This window comes from Balaenoptera acutorostrata, chromosome 14 (genome assembly GCF_949987535.1).
Source record: "Balaenoptera acutorostrata chromosome 14, mBalAcu1.1, whole genome shotgun sequence".
Classification (NCBI taxonomy): Eukaryota; Metazoa; Chordata; class Mammalia; order Artiodactyla; family Balaenopteridae; genus Balaenoptera; species Balaenoptera acutorostrata.
The window spans coordinates 697,084-715,045 of NC_080077.1; the positions used below are offsets into that span (position 1 = coordinate 697,084).

General features: G+C 40.8%; 1 protein-coding gene across 5 annotated transcripts in view; it reads left to right on the forward strand.

The window, feature by feature from the left end:
- The window catches only part of WDR27 (WD repeat domain 27), a 70,611-nt gene extending 58,657 nt beyond the window's left edge, over positions 1-11,954 (forward strand). For 3 of the 5 annotated variants that reach the window (XM_057528132.1, XM_057528134.1, XM_057528133.1), the window contains 2 exons: positions 9,352-9,450; positions 11,854-11,954. In XM_057528132.1, the coding sequence (XP_057384115.1) occupies positions 9,352-9,450; positions 11,854-11,886 (132 nt within the window). In that variant the 3' untranslated portion in view covers positions 11,887-11,954. Of the gene's footprint in view, positions 1-9,351; positions 9,451-9,630; positions 9,713-11,853 lie in introns of those variants that run through there. The other 2 variants (XM_007186055.2, XM_007186056.3) reach the window with 2 other exon arrangements.
- The last annotated feature ends 6,008 nt before the right edge of the window (positions 11,955-17,962 follow it).

Consider the following 17,962-nt stretch of genomic DNA (forward strand, 5'->3'; position numbering starts at 1 on the left):
TTTTAACAAAGAAGGTAAAGCAGAAACAAAAAAAGTTCAATGTTCATGGAATTCAAGGATGGTTCAATATCAAGAACTCTATTAATAAGTGCATATTTTAACTGGTATGACCATCTTAAAATATGCAGAAAAGCCATTTCAACAAAATTCCACATTCATTTCTGATAAAACACCTATGATGCTTCTTTCAAATGATAAAATGATGATCTCACTCCAGACGCCAGCATCTTATGAGAAACCATTAGAGGCATTCTATGGCTGGGAACAGAGAAACAAGGCCCTTTAGTTCCACTACTATTTTGGAGTATTGGAGGTATTTACCTGTGGAATTAGGCAAGAGAACTTTATTGGAGACAGTATAATTGAAAAGGAATAGTTTATAAGTATCTTTATTCATAGATGTTAAGATTGCATATCTGGAAAACCCAAGAAAATTAATGGGCATTGTGAACAATAAAATAATTCAGGAAAGTATTAATAGTAGGATTTGAGTTAATATTTGGAATTCAATGGTCTTTATGTATAAAAACAATAACCTGTGAGAAGATATAATGAAGAGGAGAGTCCATTTAGAAGAGCCTTAAAAAGGACAAAATATTCAGGCATAAATGTAGCAAGAATTCTGCAAAACCTATATGAAGAAAACTTGATTTTCCCCCCCAGAAATATAAAGTCTTATCTTGTTCTTGGACAGGAAGATTCAACCTGATAAAGAAGTCAGTGCTGTATAAGTAATATGTAAATTTAACACTGCCCCAGTGAAAATATCAATAGGTTTCCTTGTAGCTAGGCAGTTTCATTGTAAAGTTGTTGGAAACAAGTGACAATTGTCAAGACACCCTGGAAAAAAGAGCATTATGTTAAGGGACTGTGCTTTACTAGGTATTAAAACATATTACAAAGACTCTCTAGGGACTTCCCCTGTGGTCCAGTGGTAAAGAATCTGCCTTCCAGTGCAGGGGACGTGGGTTCAATCCCTGGTTGGGGAGCTAAGATCCCACATGCCACGAGGTAACTAAGCATGCGCCACAACTATTGAGCTTGCGTGCCTCAAAGAGAGAGCCCCGTGCTGCAAACTACAGAGCTCACATGCCCTGGAGTCTGCGTGCCACAACTAGAGAGAGAAAACCCACCGCCACAACTAGAGAGAAGCCTGCGTGCTGCAATGGGAAAAAAGGATCCTGCATGCCTCAACGAAGATCCCGCGTGCCACAACTAAGACCGGATGCAGCCAAAAAAATAATAATAATAATAATAATAAATAATAAAAAAAAGAAAGACTCTCTAATTAAAACATTGTGGAACTGGTGCACGAATATAAAGACAGGTGAGTGTTTCCCAGCTCTGGCCACTGAAAATGCTCAGAGGCATGGACGTTCCTAAGACCCTCCTCAGTGCAGTCTCTCAATGCTGTTCCCCATCATGGAAACCAGAGTTTTCTGGGTGAAGAGCTGGTTGCAGGTCTGTTGCAGAGGAACCAGGAGCATGTTGTGCCAGAAAGAAAGGAAGAAATTGAAAAGGAAAGGGTCATATAATAAGGCCACAGGAGGGAACATCAAAGGCTATTGGCCAGAGAAGGCCCAGTTGAGCATAAAAAGAATAATGACTGCAATTGATTTTAAATCATTTTATGTCTAAAACCTCATGATTTTAAAAATGCCATTCTACAAAGGAGATAAATAAAACAAAACAAAAACAAATATAAAACAGAACCTCATTGGTCCCCATTGGGAGGTAAGTAGGGTACCAATTCCTTACTCAGAAGCATGTCTTTTAAAGGGAAAGGATTAAGCATTTGTTTTGCCTGTCCTGTTTGAACTATGTTTCAAGTTAACCAAATACTCAATTTGAAGAGGAAAAGTTCTGTTTTAGAGACAAATTCCAGACAAGTGGGATGAATGGCAGAATTAGAAAATCACCCTCTTGCAATCTCAAATGAAGTAATTGAGTTTAGCGCATGTCATTTGTAGATGAAACAGTCAGATAAAGATCATAAAGATGAATGACTCCCAGGCAGCTTGAATAGACATTTGTCCAAAGAAGACATGCAGATGGCCAACAGGTACATGAAAAGATGCTCAAAATCACTAATCATCAGGGAAATACAAATCAAAACCACAGTGAGCTATCACTTCACACCTGTTAGGATGGCTGTTATCAGAAAAACAGAAGATAATGTGTTGGCGAAGATGTGGAGAAATTGGAACCCTTTTACACTGCTGGTGGGAATGTAAAATGGTGCAGCCACTATAAAAACAGTGTCGAGGTTCCTCAAAAAATTAAAAGTAGGGCTTCCCTGGTGGCGCAGTGGTTGAGAATCTGCCTGCCAATGCAGGGGACACGGGTTCGAGCCCTGATCTGGGAAGATCCCACATGCCGCGGAGCAACTAGGCCCGTGAGCCACAATTACTGAGCCTGTGCGTCTGGAGCCTGTGCTCTGCAACAAGAGAGGCCGCGATAGTGAGAGGCCCGCGCACCGCAATGAGGAGTGGCCCCCGCTTGCCGCAACTAGAGAAAGCCCTCGGACAGAAATGAAGACCCAACACAGCCATAAATAAATAAATCAATAAAATTAAAAAAAAAAAAATTAAAAGTAGAATACCGTATGATTCAGCAATTCCACTCCTGGGTATTTATCCAGAAGAATTGCAGTCAGGATCTCAAAGAGATATTTGTACTCCTGTGTCATTGCAGCGTTATTCACAATAGCCACATTGAGGAAACAACCCAAATGTTTATTGATGGATGAATAGATAAAGAAAATGTGGTAAATACATACAATGGAATGTTATTCAGACACAAAAAGGAAGGAAATCCTGCAATATGGGACAGCATGGATGACCTGGAAGACGTTATGCTAAGTGAAATATGCCAGTCGTAGAAGGACAAATACTGCGTGATTCCACTTATATGAGGAGTCTAAAATGGTCAAACTCACAGAGGCAGAGAGTTGAACGGTGGTCTCCAGGAGCTAGGGGTGGGGGAAATGGGAGATACTGGCCAAAAGGCACAGAGTTTTAGTTATGCAGGATGAGTAAGTCTGGGGCTCTCTGTAAACACAGTGTCTGAGGTCAACAGCACTGTATTGTGTATGTGAACCTTTGTTAAGAGGGTGATCTTATGTTAAATGTTGTTACTGCAATTAAAAACAAGATTGATGGGAAACTCTCCCAGGGAGCATCTTGCTGTCACAACCTGGACCTTCTGGCCAACGTTAACATCACTAAGTGTGGAACAGTTTAGACTTTAGGTGTGTTACTAATGCCATGTAAAGGTACACACCACATTAGTCTTCCCCAGGAAGTAGTCCTGTGAAAAAAAGTGAGCCTGAGCTAACTGAGTCTTTGTAGGTAATTTCTGACTTTACAGCAAATACACAGGATAATGGAACACGTTGAAAGGCATCACAAGGAAGCAGACAGACAGATCCTGAATATGGAACATGCTTCAGGACACTGGTCCAGTTTCTTCAACATGTGTATGGCATGAAAAAAAGAGGCAGGGAGAGGAAGATTGCTCCAAAATAAAAGAGACATAAAAACAATGTACAGATCTTGTTTGGATTCTGATTGGCCCAAAATAATTGTGAAAAGACATTTGAGAACATTGGGAAATTATTGATATTTACTGGGTAGTAAATATCAGGGAATTATTATTTTAGTTAGATGTAAAAATGGAAGTATGGTTATGTGTAAAATGTCCATATTTTTAGAGATACTTACAAAATACGTAGGCCATCATCTTTGCAATTTGCTTCAAAATACTTCATAATTCTTTGCCCCCAAAAACTAGAAAGAAAAAGAAAAAAGAGATGGTAGTTGAAGCAAGTAGAGCAAAATCTTGATAATGTTGTATTTGGGTTATGTATAGATGGAACTTGTATAATTCTCTGCACTTTTGTACATATTGGAAATTTTTCAAAATCAAAAGGCAAGCACAGGCATTGGAAGCAGTATGGGACATGGACTGTCTTGACTTCACTGTTGCGTGAGCCCCCTTTGCGGCCTCCTGGAGGGCAGTAGCCGGGCGCTAAGGGAAGCCGCTCGGGTCAGGAGAAGCCTGCGTCTGCGTCTTGTTCAGCTCTGTACGTTTGGGAACCGCTGATTCTCCGACCCCGTAGTGTTCTCATCTGCAGCAGCGCACTGTAGCGCCTACTGTAGGGTAAAAGGAAGTAATACGTGTTCGCGGTTGCATTTGAGAAATATGGCTTGAATCTGACTGTATAGAAAGCTGTGATTACACCGTGATGACTTCATCGGGATAACGGCAAAGCTATGGGTTGATAGAAGCTACTCTTTGGCCAGACCCTTTGGCCCCAATGTTTCACTATAGGATTGTATTTTCAAAGAAATCAAAATGGATGAATGAACTAATGGATACTTACAGATAATTAGTTGTATATTTGATCATAAGTCCAAAGATGCTGAAAAAGACCAGGCTGTTATTAGAACTAAAGTTGATAAGGATTTGTATCCAGACCATTAAGGCTGCTACTCCCCTAGGTATGTGATACTAGCGGTTAGACCAGTGGTCAGTGCCATTCCAGTGATCTGCTGTGCACACACTCCGCAAGAGGAAGTGGGGGGGACCTGCAGAACCTGTCACTTTATTTGTCATAGTTCCTGTTGCCAGAAGTTGATGGAGCTTGAGGAGGGAAGGAGATTGTGTGTCCGCCTCAAACCTGACAGGAGAGCCCAGAACAATGTCACTAATGTTTTCTAATGGAGTCTTTGCTTCCTACTGGAAGTAGGCAGTGTTTCTGTCTCAGTGTGATTTTAAATAAGGCTCTGTATTAAACCTTGAACATTTTGGTCTTCTGAGAAAAGATTATTATTTTTTTAATAAAAATTATTTTTTAAATATTTTTTAAAAAATAAAAATATTTTTTAATAAAAATTATTTTTTAAAATAAAAATTCAGTGATCTGAAGAAATGTGCACAGTTCTGAGAAATATCATTTCTGGAAATATTTTAAAAAGCAAAGTAAGTGACCATAGTATGATAGTTGATTCCCCTGTGGACAATATCACTACTATGAAGTTTCAGAAATACAGAATTAACTTCTGTTTGCAATTCTTTTTCTCTTTTTTTCTATGGGGATAATTCGGGGAAAGGAAAAATGAAGAACACATGTTAGAGCCCTATGAGATGAAAAAATGAAAGACACTTCATCTTCATGGACATCAGCAGAATTGCAAAATAGTCATAATGAACTGGTCTAGTCCTGTTTGCAAGCCATCGATCTTTTTCAGTAGTACATTCAGTCCTTTACAATTTTTGTGGAAATACTTTTGAGCAGTAAAGCGTTTTTCCAGCACCTGTTTGGTTTGCGCCACACCCTCATTTTTTGCCTGCAAAAAATATTGCTTTCTTTTTTTCTCACCCCTTTTCTCAGGGCTTGATTTAGTTTCAGAGTAACATTTACTCTATACAGGTTTTATTTCAAGTTTCTTTTGTTTCTTAGTATGTTTTAGCTAAAACTTATTTCTCTTTGATGAGGAAGAAGTTGCTTCATGAATCAAGTAACTATTATTACCTTTACTTAAAACGTTTTGTTTTTCCCATGGATTGTAATGAAATTGAATCATCTGCAGAATTCTTTCTTACTTTTCCACCATTTCTATAAAGCACATTTGTCCTTTTGGACTGATAGTTGCCACTCTGTGGAAGTACAGCTCATGACAAGTGCGTATCTAATAAAATATTTCTGATATTTGGAGCTGCAAACTGCTGCTTTCATTTGACTCAAGAGCCTTCTGGGTGAAAAGATATGTTTCATTTACTACCATTTTCATATAGAACACAAAGGCCTGTTTCGTAAATAACTCTTACCTAGGCTTCCTTCACAATAGATATTATGCTGTCACCTGATGTGCATTTTGAGGTTCCATGCAGAAACAAGCTAGTGTTAGTTCCCATTTAGATCCAGGTGAAAACGAGGAGTCTTGGGAAGGACTTTTCAGCAGGAGATAATTATACGATGGAAGCTGATGAACCTCAAACCCCGCCTTCTGGTTTTCAGAGCTGCTCTTTGCCCATCAGCCCCGTTGGCTGTGCGTCTGCGCTCTTGCTTGTTCGAGGTCTTTCAGGGCAGGAAGCAGGTGCAGCCGTGTCCCCGCGGGCTGGCTGCGCGGTGCCTGGCCCATCCACTCTCGCCCTGCCCGGCACGCTGCTGTGTCGGAGAACTTTCTGTCTCCTTCTCATCCCATTTTCCATTAGCCACAGGCAAGTTCCCTGGGTCCAAAAATACTAACCGAAGCTAGAAGCTTGCACTTAACTTACTTTTGTAATTGCGTCCGTCATGTATCCACTGAGATGCTTCCTGACAAGTCACAACACCAACCCAGTTACCTCCGGGCCTCTTTCCCTGCCCTTTTCTTATGTCTTGAAATCCTTTGCTCTGGTGGCTTCTCTTTACACGCTTGTCTACTTCTTGTTCGACTCTTCTTCCTCTTCTCACACCTTCTGTTGTAAATTCAACACTTTTGTGGTTTGAACTGTTCCCCCCGTCACAAGTTGAACGCACGTCACAGTCTCTGACATGGGCCTCTTTCCTGCTTCCCGAATACGCAGCAGCTGCTGGGCGTCGCCTGCAGACCTGGTCGTCACCGGAAGCTTGGAAACAGTGAGCCGTTCCCCTTCGACACTGCTGCTCAGAGCCGGACCTCACTTCAGTTCGGATCTGGTGGTTTTCAGTCCGTGGTGATTGTGAATCTGCTTTTCCCTGCCCTCTGTAGCTTGGAATCTAGAGGGGGTGTGTGTGTGTGTGTGTGTGTGTGTGTGTAGTAATTTGCACTATATTCCTCCAAAATGTATAATTTTATTGACATACAATTTATAGATAGGTCATAAAGTAGTTGTATGTTTAACTTTTTTGAATGAAGTTGCTATGAGCAGTTTTGTACAAGTCTCTGGGTGGACATCCATTTTCATTTCTCTTGGGTGTATACAGAGGCATGACATTGCTGGGTCGGAAGGCTGGTGTAGGTTTAATTTTATCGGAAGCTGCGAAACAGGTTTCCAAAGCGGCTGTACCATTTGAACAATCGAGCATCAACTGTTTGGCACACACACGTGCACACACAGTACAATTAGGGTGACAAATGATAAAACAAAGCCGATGCACGATGTGGAGCACGCAGCACGAGGCCAAGGCTCCGGAAAGCGAGCACAGTGCCTTGGTGAGGCGTTCAAACGCTGAAGTTGGCAGCCCTGGAGTCGAGCCTGGTCCCAGCTCCCATAGCTGCGGAGTCTGGGAAGAGTGCCCCGGCTTCCTTGTCTGTAGAAGCGGGACAATAATTGTGTTTTCTTTGTAGGACTATAGAGAGGACTGCTTGAGGAAATTGATATAAAAGTTAGGTTCAGTGAGTGTTTGGTGTTGTTCCAAATATCTTATCTTTGGAAATAGCGTATGCAAAAGAGGTGTGGTCACTGTAATTTCCCTTGTCCACTCAATCTAAACAGCAGACGAGAAGAGAGTCCTGAATCCTGAGAAACCCTCCAAAATTACTGGGAGCATCCCTCACTGAGTCGGTGAGAAACGGCAAGGATGGTTCCGAAGCATGTGTGGGACCAGAGGGCCTCTAGAGAAGCCCTAGAGTCCTTCAGGAAGGGCGTTGTCGCTGGCAGCCCTGTGAAGCAGAAAGTTCAGAGTCAGAGAAACCAGTTGAGAATCAGTCTGACACGTGATGACTGTACTAGTAACTTGTTCCCTACAGGCCCTGGTTTCCTCAATAAAATGTGGGATATTAATAATTTCAAGTGCACGTACCTCGGCCAGTTGTGATTTACGTAACTGTTGTGAAGTGTTTTGCAGATGGTGATATACTGTGAAAGTGTTACGGTTACTCTGGCCCGGTGGTTCTCAAAGTGGGGGCTCCTCTGGGAACCCATTAGAAACACACATTCTCAGGTTCTCTTGAGACCTCACCCCAGTAGCTGTGTGAGAACTTTTAGGGCTAAGTAAACGTATATGTTTCAAATAAACACATGTTTGGGCCAGAGGGGAAAAGGCAGATATTTTATTCCTCTACTTTAGTTCAAAATATATAAAACATCTATTTGTAGACTTTATTTCAAAACCACTGTTTAGCCAATGACAGAATCACTTGGAAAGTCTAAATTTGAAGGACTCATTGGTACATTAAAGTAGATTATTTTGGGAAAAGGAATCCACTTCAAGATCTTTCTCCTGCAATGTGGCACTTGTCTTAATTCCCAGTAGAGCTGAGAAATACTTGTTGGAACATTTCGTTGCTTAATAATTGGAGCAGTTCTCCCACCTCATATGTGGCGTCAAGATGGTATCCTGATACCCGCATTTGTTCCTAAAATGAAGCATTCAATGGCGACTCCAGATATATATTCTTTTAATATAGTAATACAATTAGAGAGGGATGTATGTTTTTATTTTTCATTTCATCAACAGCTATGGAGAAAATTCTAAATATTTGCATTGCTCAAATTCCAAGCTGATTAGTAGGAAGCAAAGTATAGACATTTCTCTCTCAAATTTATGGAAAAGGACAAAAAAAAAACACACCATTTTCACTCAATTTGGGACTTCCAGGTAAGGTTGAAATACAAAATCTGTACTCTTTCCTTAAAATTAGTCATCAAATATAAGCATATATATATATATTTAAACAGCTTTATTGGAGTATAATTGCTTTACAGTGTTAGTTTCTGCTGTATCGCAAAGTGAATCAGCTATAGGTATACATATATCCCCATATCCCCTCCCTCTTGCGTCTCCTCCCACCCTCGCTATCCCACCCCTCTAGGTGGACACAAAGCACCGAGCTGATCTCCCTGTGCTATGTGGCTGCTTCCCACTAGCTATCTATTTACATCTGGTAGTGTATATATGTCCATGCCACTCTCTCACTTCGTCCCAGCTTACCCTTTCCCCTCAAGTCCATTTTCTACGTCTGCCTCTTTATTCCTGTCCTGCCCCTAGGTTCTTCAGAACCATTTTTTGTTTTTTAGATTCCATATATATGTGTTAGCATACGGTATTTGTTTTTCTCTTTCTGACTTACTTCACTCTGTATGACAGACTCTAGGTCCATCCACCTAATGAGCATATATTTAAAACTGTTCACAGGGTATTGTGGAAGCTTATGATAGAAAATAGAAAGTATGCAGTAAATTCGTGAAGATGATAAACTTTTTAAAAGGGAAAAGAGAAAAGCACATTTCATGAAGTTACTTCCATGGCTTAGGTGGCATTTTGTCGACCAGCTGCTTCTCTGATGCTTGATCAGCTGGCGAACATACTTCAGCTTTGCACAATTCCTTGTGGATCATCTGAGTCTGCAGTACGGAACACCTGTGCGTTCTGTCTTCTAGGCGTATGTGTACAGAACCAGCTCTGGCACTTTCTGCTGCAGACTGGCAGGACACGTGGACACGGTCATGGCCGTGGCCTTCAGCCCGGCCACTGCCCAGGTATGGTCTCTGTTTCGTACGAGTCTCACATCATAGCTTTTCTATCTGTCAGCCTGTATTTTGGTGAAATTTTGTAATATTTAAGATTACATGCCAGCTTTCATCGAGTGCAGGGAGATGAACTTAGGAAATAGACCTTTACTGGGGAGAAAGAGAAATCGAGGGTGTTTTCTTTTACAGTGAAAGTGTTTGTCATTCGGTGCCGATGGACATTTGCTCTAACTGAAATTTTAAAAATAATGAGATATCCATGGACAGGATCATTGAAGGAAGAAAGCAAGTACACGGCAAGTAAGGAAATGATTTTGAAATTCTCGTGAAAAGGATTTAGATGGAGAAGGAGGACCACAAAATTTAAAGAATCTTAATTAGGAGAAAGGAGTAAGAGAAAGTAACATCAACTGCAAATCAACCCAGAAAAGTGAATGATCTTGTATTAAAATGCAGAGGGAGATTTTTTGGTAAAATATGTAAGCAATGTTAAATATTAGTGAAACTTGAGTATTTGGGAATATTGATTTCATTTTGTCCCTTTAAGTTTGAAGCTTTGATTCCGAGAGTGCCACTGCTGTGTGATTGTGCATGCGAATGTGTGTGTGTACTTTGTGGAGCTGTACCATCGATGCTGTTTTCTGTACCTGCTTCCTTTCCTTGACACTGGATTGCTGCAGTCCAGGGCGTGTTATGGTGCCTGGCAACGTAGTTTACCTTCCATTTCTATTGAATGTTGGAAAAATGAATAAATGAAGCTTGTCATGTCCTTGACTACAGAGCTTCCATCGCTGTCACCTGAAGTCTTCTTTGTACCCCATCCATCAATGACCCTAATTTAGCCTTTGCATCCTCTGCTGATGGGTACTTAGGTTTAAATTTTTCTATCCTCTTATAAACAATACTGGGATGTACACTTGATTATGCTTCACTCATCCCCAAAATGAGGTTGTGCTACATATACTGTAGTGTACCAGCTTTTCTTAATTCATAGTGTGCGTTGCAATTACCTATTTTAAATTTTTAGTGTGGTTTTTGACATTGTTGGATTCCTTTTTGAAGCCTTTCAGTAGCACAGCCAGTAATACTGAGGAGTGGTCATGAGTGACAGAGCCAGAAGATAAGAGCTAGGCTAGGAGGCAAGTAAGGTGTGAGGCAGGGGGCTGGGTGTGGTGATTGACAGGTGGAATACTGAAAATTCAGTGTTGGCCTCAAAATACCCTTTAGCATAACTGAACAGAGGAACTTTTTTGAATACTTGAAAATTTTCAATTAGAAAACGTTGTGTAGGTCGCTATTGCCATCGAGATTATTTTCATGAATAAAAGAAGCAAGTGTGACCTATGTGTATGAGAAAGAACGGGAGGAAGAAGGACCAGGTGCTTCTCAGGGATGCCGGCTCCTGACGAGATGCCACCCAAGAGCCGGCAGCTGGAGAAGCCGACGTTCTCGTTCAGCATCTCAGGAAACCACGAGGCCACACAGAACCTGAAGGAAGGTTTCCAAACGTTCATACTCTCTACCACACTTGTTTTTGTAGAACTGCTATGAAATTGGAGGAATGATGATAAAATAATGCAGTGCTAAATGTCTTTGTAATAGAAATTTCTAACAGCCTCATTGTTCCAAAGCCCTATGTTTTGTCTGAGCACGATGATCAGAAAGGTCTCTGTGAAGTAGCAGCACTTCTTCAGTAATGGACTCAAGGAGTGTTTAACGGGCTTTGTCTCTTAGTACCGTATTTATCTGATTTAAGATACATGCTGTCCGATCACTAACATTTTCCCGAGATCAGGGTGAACCTTAGAAACCTCGTGCTTCCTTTTCAGTATGGAGTATTCTTCTGTTTCATTGAATCTCTGGTGCACCTCACACTGATGTTTAAAATGGTGTCCACAGAACGAAATACTGGACTCAAGCTTTGGTTTTAAAACATATACTAAATGGTCCATCAAACAATAATTTGAAATTTCTACTTGTAGAAAAAGACCGCTCTGAGTTCTAATCCAGGCCTATTAACATTTAAAATGCATGTTTAGGCATAGAGGGTGGCTTGGTCCGTTTCCTGACCAACAGAGAGGGACCTGGAAGGTTCACCTTCCACGGCTGAGGTGTCTGCATCTTGGGTGATGATACTTACCTCCTAGTAGGGGCAGGAGGGTAAAAACATGCAAGGGCTGGCTTTGTGGTAGGCACCTTATAAATGTTCCCCTCTCCACAAGAGACAAAGCAAGTAATACCATAGGTGTACTACCACAGGGAAAAGTTACACGTGACAGATTAGTGGGATAGGTACATGGCTCTAATTCCTCTGAATCTTGCAGATTTAATGCTACAGCTAAAATGGCTGCCCTCCCCTTCCATCCCCGTCCTCATTTTCTTTGTTATTATTTTTCATCTCATGAATTTCAGGTGACTTCCCTGGATTTGAATACATGCGTGTAGTTCTAAGCCATAATCCTCCAAGCCCCTTCTTCCTGGTTGTGTGGTCAGCGCTGGCCGCTCCCTGATGGCAGGTGGTGCCCAGCCCTGCCCAAGGTTGTTCTTGCTGGACCGTGGAGAGAGGAACTGCCAGCCCTGCACGCCTGCTGGGGCGCTCGACATTCCAGACCTCATGAGAATCAGCTGCGTCCCTGAGAATCGGCGAAGTGGGCATTAGCTCCTGCATCTCGCAGCCAGGAGGGTGACGTGGAGCTCCCGGGGCTTATTCGGGAGCTGATTCAAAGTGGCTGGCGTGGTGCTGACTTGGTTCCGGGGACATAGCATAACTCTGGGGAAAGCAGGAGACAGATCCCATGACTAGTTTTTTCTTTTTAAATAAATTTTAATAGAGATATTATCCCCTTTCAAAAATTAAAGATTTGAGCCCCTCAGACTAAGTTGCGAGATATGGTTCAAAAGTAGTGTTTTTCATCGTTGACGTTGCTCAATTGTCAAAGTAAGACTTGTGAGTCTTTTGGAAGAAGATTATACTGGTACTAACGGAATTATTATTAGCAATGCATGCGGCTAAGAGACGGGCTCTGAAAATGAAGGGGAATCCTACCAGCTCGCGGGAGCAGGGCCTCCGCAGGGCGGCTGGGACCCGAGAGGCTGTCAGGATGCTGTACGGTCCTGCCGGGAAGCGCAGCTGTGCCACGCGGGCCTGGTCCAGTGTGGCTCTGGAGGGCGGTTGTCAGCTTTGGGCTTATTGGGCATGCGGAGGGCATTGGTGTATTTGTCTTAAGATATATCCGTTTAGATACTTCACTGTTGAGGTGGGAATAAGTTCATAGTTAATCTATCCTGGCTGAGGTGATAGCCAAGCAAGGCTGTGATTTCTGGCAAAAAAAAGATGCATGGTATTGAAACCAGAGATCAAAAGAAGACAGAGGAGCGTGATGTAGAGGGACAGGTGCCCTGGGTGCGAGTGTGGTCGGGGGTAGGGCTGCTGACCCATGAGAAGTGCAGGAAGGAAGGTCAGGGAACTTGTAGGTGAGCCACGGGGGAAAGCCACTCCACACGAGGAAAAAGTGCACGAAATTTGTTGGCAGGTATAACAAAGAGTCACAAATATACCTTTGCTTATGCCATCAAATTTATCTTACATTGGGCTTCCCTGGTGGCGCAGTGGTTGAGAATCTGCCTGCCAATGCAGGGGACACGGGTTCGAGCCCTGGTCTGGGAAGGTCCCACATGCTGCGGAGCAACTAGGCCCGTGAGCCACAACTACTGAGCCTGCGCGTCTGGAGCCTGTGCTCCGCAACAAGAGAGGCCGCGATAGTGAGACGCCCGCAAACCACGATGAAGAGTGGCCCCCGCTTGCCGCAACTAGAGAAAGCCCTCGCACAGAAACAAAGACCCAACACAGCCATAAATAAATAAATAAACAAATACTTTTAAAAAATTATCTTACATTAATATCACAATCACCAATTTCATCTGATGTCAATGATAAAATAATGAAATGACGGCATTAATGATAGATAATATAAAAGCCCTTTCTTACTGACAGTGGATATTTAGGGTATTTAGTAGGTATTTATTTTCAGTTTTCCATTTCTGTATCATGTGGGGTTTATTATGGAAAATTCTGCTTTGGTCTTTCCAGCGTTACTGGGTTGCATTTAACCATGTCACTAATGTTACCCTAGAACACAGAGGAGAAACATGGGAGACCTCAAATAGTTTATGCAAAGAGACAAGATATAGGTGGAGTCCAGAGCACGGTGTGGTTTAGTACCTGGCGGGGGAAGAACCAGGAGTAGTTATGGGACGTGGGCCCGATGCTGGGACGGCTGTCTTTCCCCTGCAGCCTGGCAGTACCCGGGAAAAGAGAGGGGAAAGTAAAGAAATGGAATTTTGAAAAATTATTTCGCTTTAAGAAAGTGATACTTGACTATCTTCTTATAGTGGGCATTTAAGTTGTTTTTGGTGTTGTAAGTAATATTCTGATGTACATATTTTAGTATACAGGGGTTTCTGTATCTAGATTTATCTTCTCAAGATTATTAGGAGTAGTAGTGCTGAGTAAAATAGCGAAACTTTGAAAGGATTCTGATAAATATAGACAAATATTTCTCAAAGAGTTTTTTGTTTCCTTACCAGCTTCGATTATTATTTTTTTTTAAACATCTTTATTGAAGTATAATTGCTTTACAATGGTGTGTTAGTTTCTGCTTTATAACAAAGTGAATCAGTTATACATATACATATGTTCCCATATCTCTTCCCTCTTGCATCTCCCTCCCTCCCACCCTCCCCATCCCACCCCTCTAGGTGGTCACAGAGCACCGAGCTGATCTCCCTGTGCTATGTGGCTGCTTCCCACTAGCTAGCTATTTTACATTTGGTAGTGTATGTATGTCCATGCCACTCTCTCACCCTGTCACATCTCACCCCTCTCCCTCCCCATATCCTCAAGTCCATTCTCTAGTAGGTCTGTGTCTTTATTCCCATCTTGCCACTAGGTTCTTCATGGCCTTTTTTTTTCTTTTCCTTAGATTCCATATATATGTGTTAGCATACTGTATTTGTTTTTCTCTTTCTGACTTACTTCACTCTGTATGACAGACTCTAACTCCATACACCTCATTACAAATACCTCCATTTCATTTCTTTTTATGGCTGAGTAATATTCCATTGTATATATGTGCCACATCTTCTTTATCCATTCATCTGTCGATGGACATTTAGGTTGCTTCCATGTCCTGGCTATTGTAAATAGTGCTGCAATGAACATTGTGGTACATGACTCTTTTTGACCTATGGTTTTCTCAGGGTATATGCCCAGTAGTGGGATTGCTGGGTCGTATGGTAGTTCTATTTGTAGTTTTTTAAGGAACCTCCATACTGTTCTCCATAGTGGCTGTATCAATTTACATTCCCACCAACAGTGCAAGAGTGTTCCCTTTCCTCCACACCCTCTCCAGCATTTATTGTTTCTAGATTTTTTGATGATGGCCATTCTGACCGGTGTGAGATGATATCTCATTGTAGTTTTGATTTGCATTTCTCTAATGATTAATGATGTTGAGCATTCTTTCATGTGTCTGTTGGCAATCTGTATATCTTCTTTGGAGAAATGTCTATTTAGGTCTTCTGCCCATTTTTGGATTGGGTTGTTCGTTTTTTTGTTATTGAGCTGCATGAGCTGCTTGTAAATCTTGGAGATTAATCTTTTGTCAGTTGCTTCATTTGCAAATATTTTCTCCCATTCTGAGAGTTGTCTTTTGGTCTTGTTTATGGTTTCCTTTGCTGTGCAAAAGCTTTTAAGTTTCATTAGGTCCCATTTGTTTATTTGTTTTTTTATTTCCATTTCTCTAGGAGTTGGGTCAAAAAGAATCTTGCTGTGATTTATGTCATAGAGTGTTCTTCCTATGTTTTCCTCTAAGAGTTTGATAGTGTCTGGCCTTACACTTAGGTCTTTAATCCATTTTGAGTTTATTTTTGTGTATGGTGTCAGGGAGTGTTCTAATTTCATACTTTTACATGTATCTGTCCAATTTTCCCAGCACCACTTATTGAAGAGGCTGTCTTTTCTCCACTGTATATGCTTGCCTCCTTTATCAAAGATAAGGTGACCATATGTGTGTGGGTTTATCTCTGGGCTTTCTATCCTGTTCCACTGATCTATCTTTCTGTTTTTGTGCCAGTACCAAACTGTCTTGATTACTGTAGCTTTGTAATAAAGTCTGAAGTCAGGGAGCCTGATTCCTCCAGCTCCATTTTTCGTTCTCAAGATTGCTTTGGCTATTCGGGGTCTTTTGTGTTTCCATACAAATTGTGAAATTTTTTGTTCTAGTTCTGTGAAAAATGCCAGTGGTAGTTTGATAGGGATTGTATTGAATCTGTAGATTGCTTTAGGTAGTAGAGTCATTTTCACAATGTTGATTCTTCCAATCCAAGAACATGGTATATCTCTCCATCTATTTGTATCATCTTTAATTTCTTTCATCAGTGTCTTATAATTTTCTGCATACAGGTCTTTTGTCCCCTTAGGTAGGTTTATTCCTAGATATTTTATTCTTTTTGTTGCAATGGTAAACGGGAGTGTTTTCTTAATTTCACTTTCAGATTTTTCGTCATTAGTGTATAGAAATGCAAGAGATTTCTGTGCATTAATTTTGTATCCTGCTACTTTACCAAATTCATTGATTAGCTCTAGGAGTTTTCTGGTAGCATCTTTAGGATTCTCTATGTATAGTATCATGTCATCTGCAAACAGTGACAGCTTTACTTCTTCTTTTCCGATTTGGATTCCTTTTATTTCTTTTTCTTCTCTGATTGCTGTGGCTAACACTTCCAAAACTATGTTGAATAATAGTGGAGAGAGTGGGCAACCTTGTCTTGTTCCTGATCTTAGTGGAAATGGTTTCAGTTTTTCACCTTTGAGGACAATGTTGGCTGTGGGTTTGTCATATATGGCCTTTATTATGTTGAAGAAAGTTCCCTCTATGCCTACTTTCTGCAGGACTTTTATCATAAATGGGTGTTGAATTTTGTCGAAAGCTTTCTCTGCATCTATTGAAATGATCATATGGTTTTTCTCCTTCAATTTGTTAATATGGTGTATCACGTTGATTGATTTGCGTATATTGAAGAATCCTTGCATTCCTGGGATAAACCCCACTTGATCATGGTGTATGATCCTTTTAATGTGCTGTTGGATTCTGTTTGCTAGTATTTTGTTGAGGATTTTTGCATCTATGTTCATCAGTGATATTGGCTTGTAGTTTTCTTTCTTTGTGACATCTTTGTCTGGTTTTGGTATCAGGGTGATTGTGGCCTCGTAGAATGAGTTTGGGAGTGTTCCTCCCTCTGCAATATTTCGGAAGAGTTTGAGAAGGATAGGTGTTAGTTCTTCTCTAAATGTTTGATAGAATTTGCCTGTGAAGGCATCTGGTCCTGGGCTTTTGTTTGTTGGAAGATTTTTAACCTCAGTTTCAATTTCAGTTCCTGTGATTGGTCTGTTTATATTTTCTATTTCTTCCTGGTTCAATCTCAGAACATTGTGCTTTTCTAAGAATTTGTCCATTTCTTCCAGGTTGTCCATTTTATTGGCATAGAGTTGCTTATAGTAATCTCTCATGATCGTTTGTATTTCTGCAGTGTCAGTGGTTACTTCTCCTTTTTCATTTCTAATTCTATTGATTTGAGTCTTCTCCCTTTTTCTCTTGATGAGTCTGGCTAATGGTTTATCAATTTTGTTTATCTTCTCAAAGAACCAGCTTTTAGTTTCATTGACTTTTGCTATTGTTTCCTTCATTTCTTTTTCATTTATTTCTGATCTGATCTTTATGATTTCTTTCCTTCTGCTAGCTTTGGGGTTTTGTTGTTCTTCTTTCTCTAATTGCTTCAGGTGCAAGGTTAGGTTGTTTATTCGAGATGTTTCCTGTTTCTTGAGGTAGGCTTGTATTGCTATAAACTTCCCTCTTAGCACTGCTTTTGCTGCGTCCCATAGGTTTTGGGTCGTTGTGTCTCCATTGTCATTTGTTTCTAGGTATTTTTTGATTTCCCCTTTGATTTCTTCAGTGATCACTTCGTTATTAAGTAATGTATTGTGTAGCCTCCATGTGTTTGTATTTTTTACAGATCTTTTCCTGTAATTGATATCTAGTCTCATAGCGTTGTGGTCGGAAAAGATACTTGATACGATTTCAATTTTCTTAAATTTACCAAGGCTTGATTTGTGACCCAAGATATGATCTATCCTGGAGAATGTTCCATGAGCACTTGAGAAAAATGTGTATTCTGTTGTTTTTGGGTGGAATGTCCTATAAATATCAATTAAGTCCATCTTGTTTAATGTATCATTTAAAGCTTGTGTTTCCTTATTTATTTTCATTTTGGATGATCTGTCCATTGGTGAAAGTGGGGTGTTAAAGTCCCCTACTATGATTGTGTTGCTGTTGATTTCCCCTTTTATGGCTGTTAGTATTTGCCTTATGTATTGAGGTGCTCCTATGTTGGGTGCATAAATATTTACAATTGTCATACCTTCCTCTTGGATCGATCCCTTGATCATTATATAGTGTCCTTC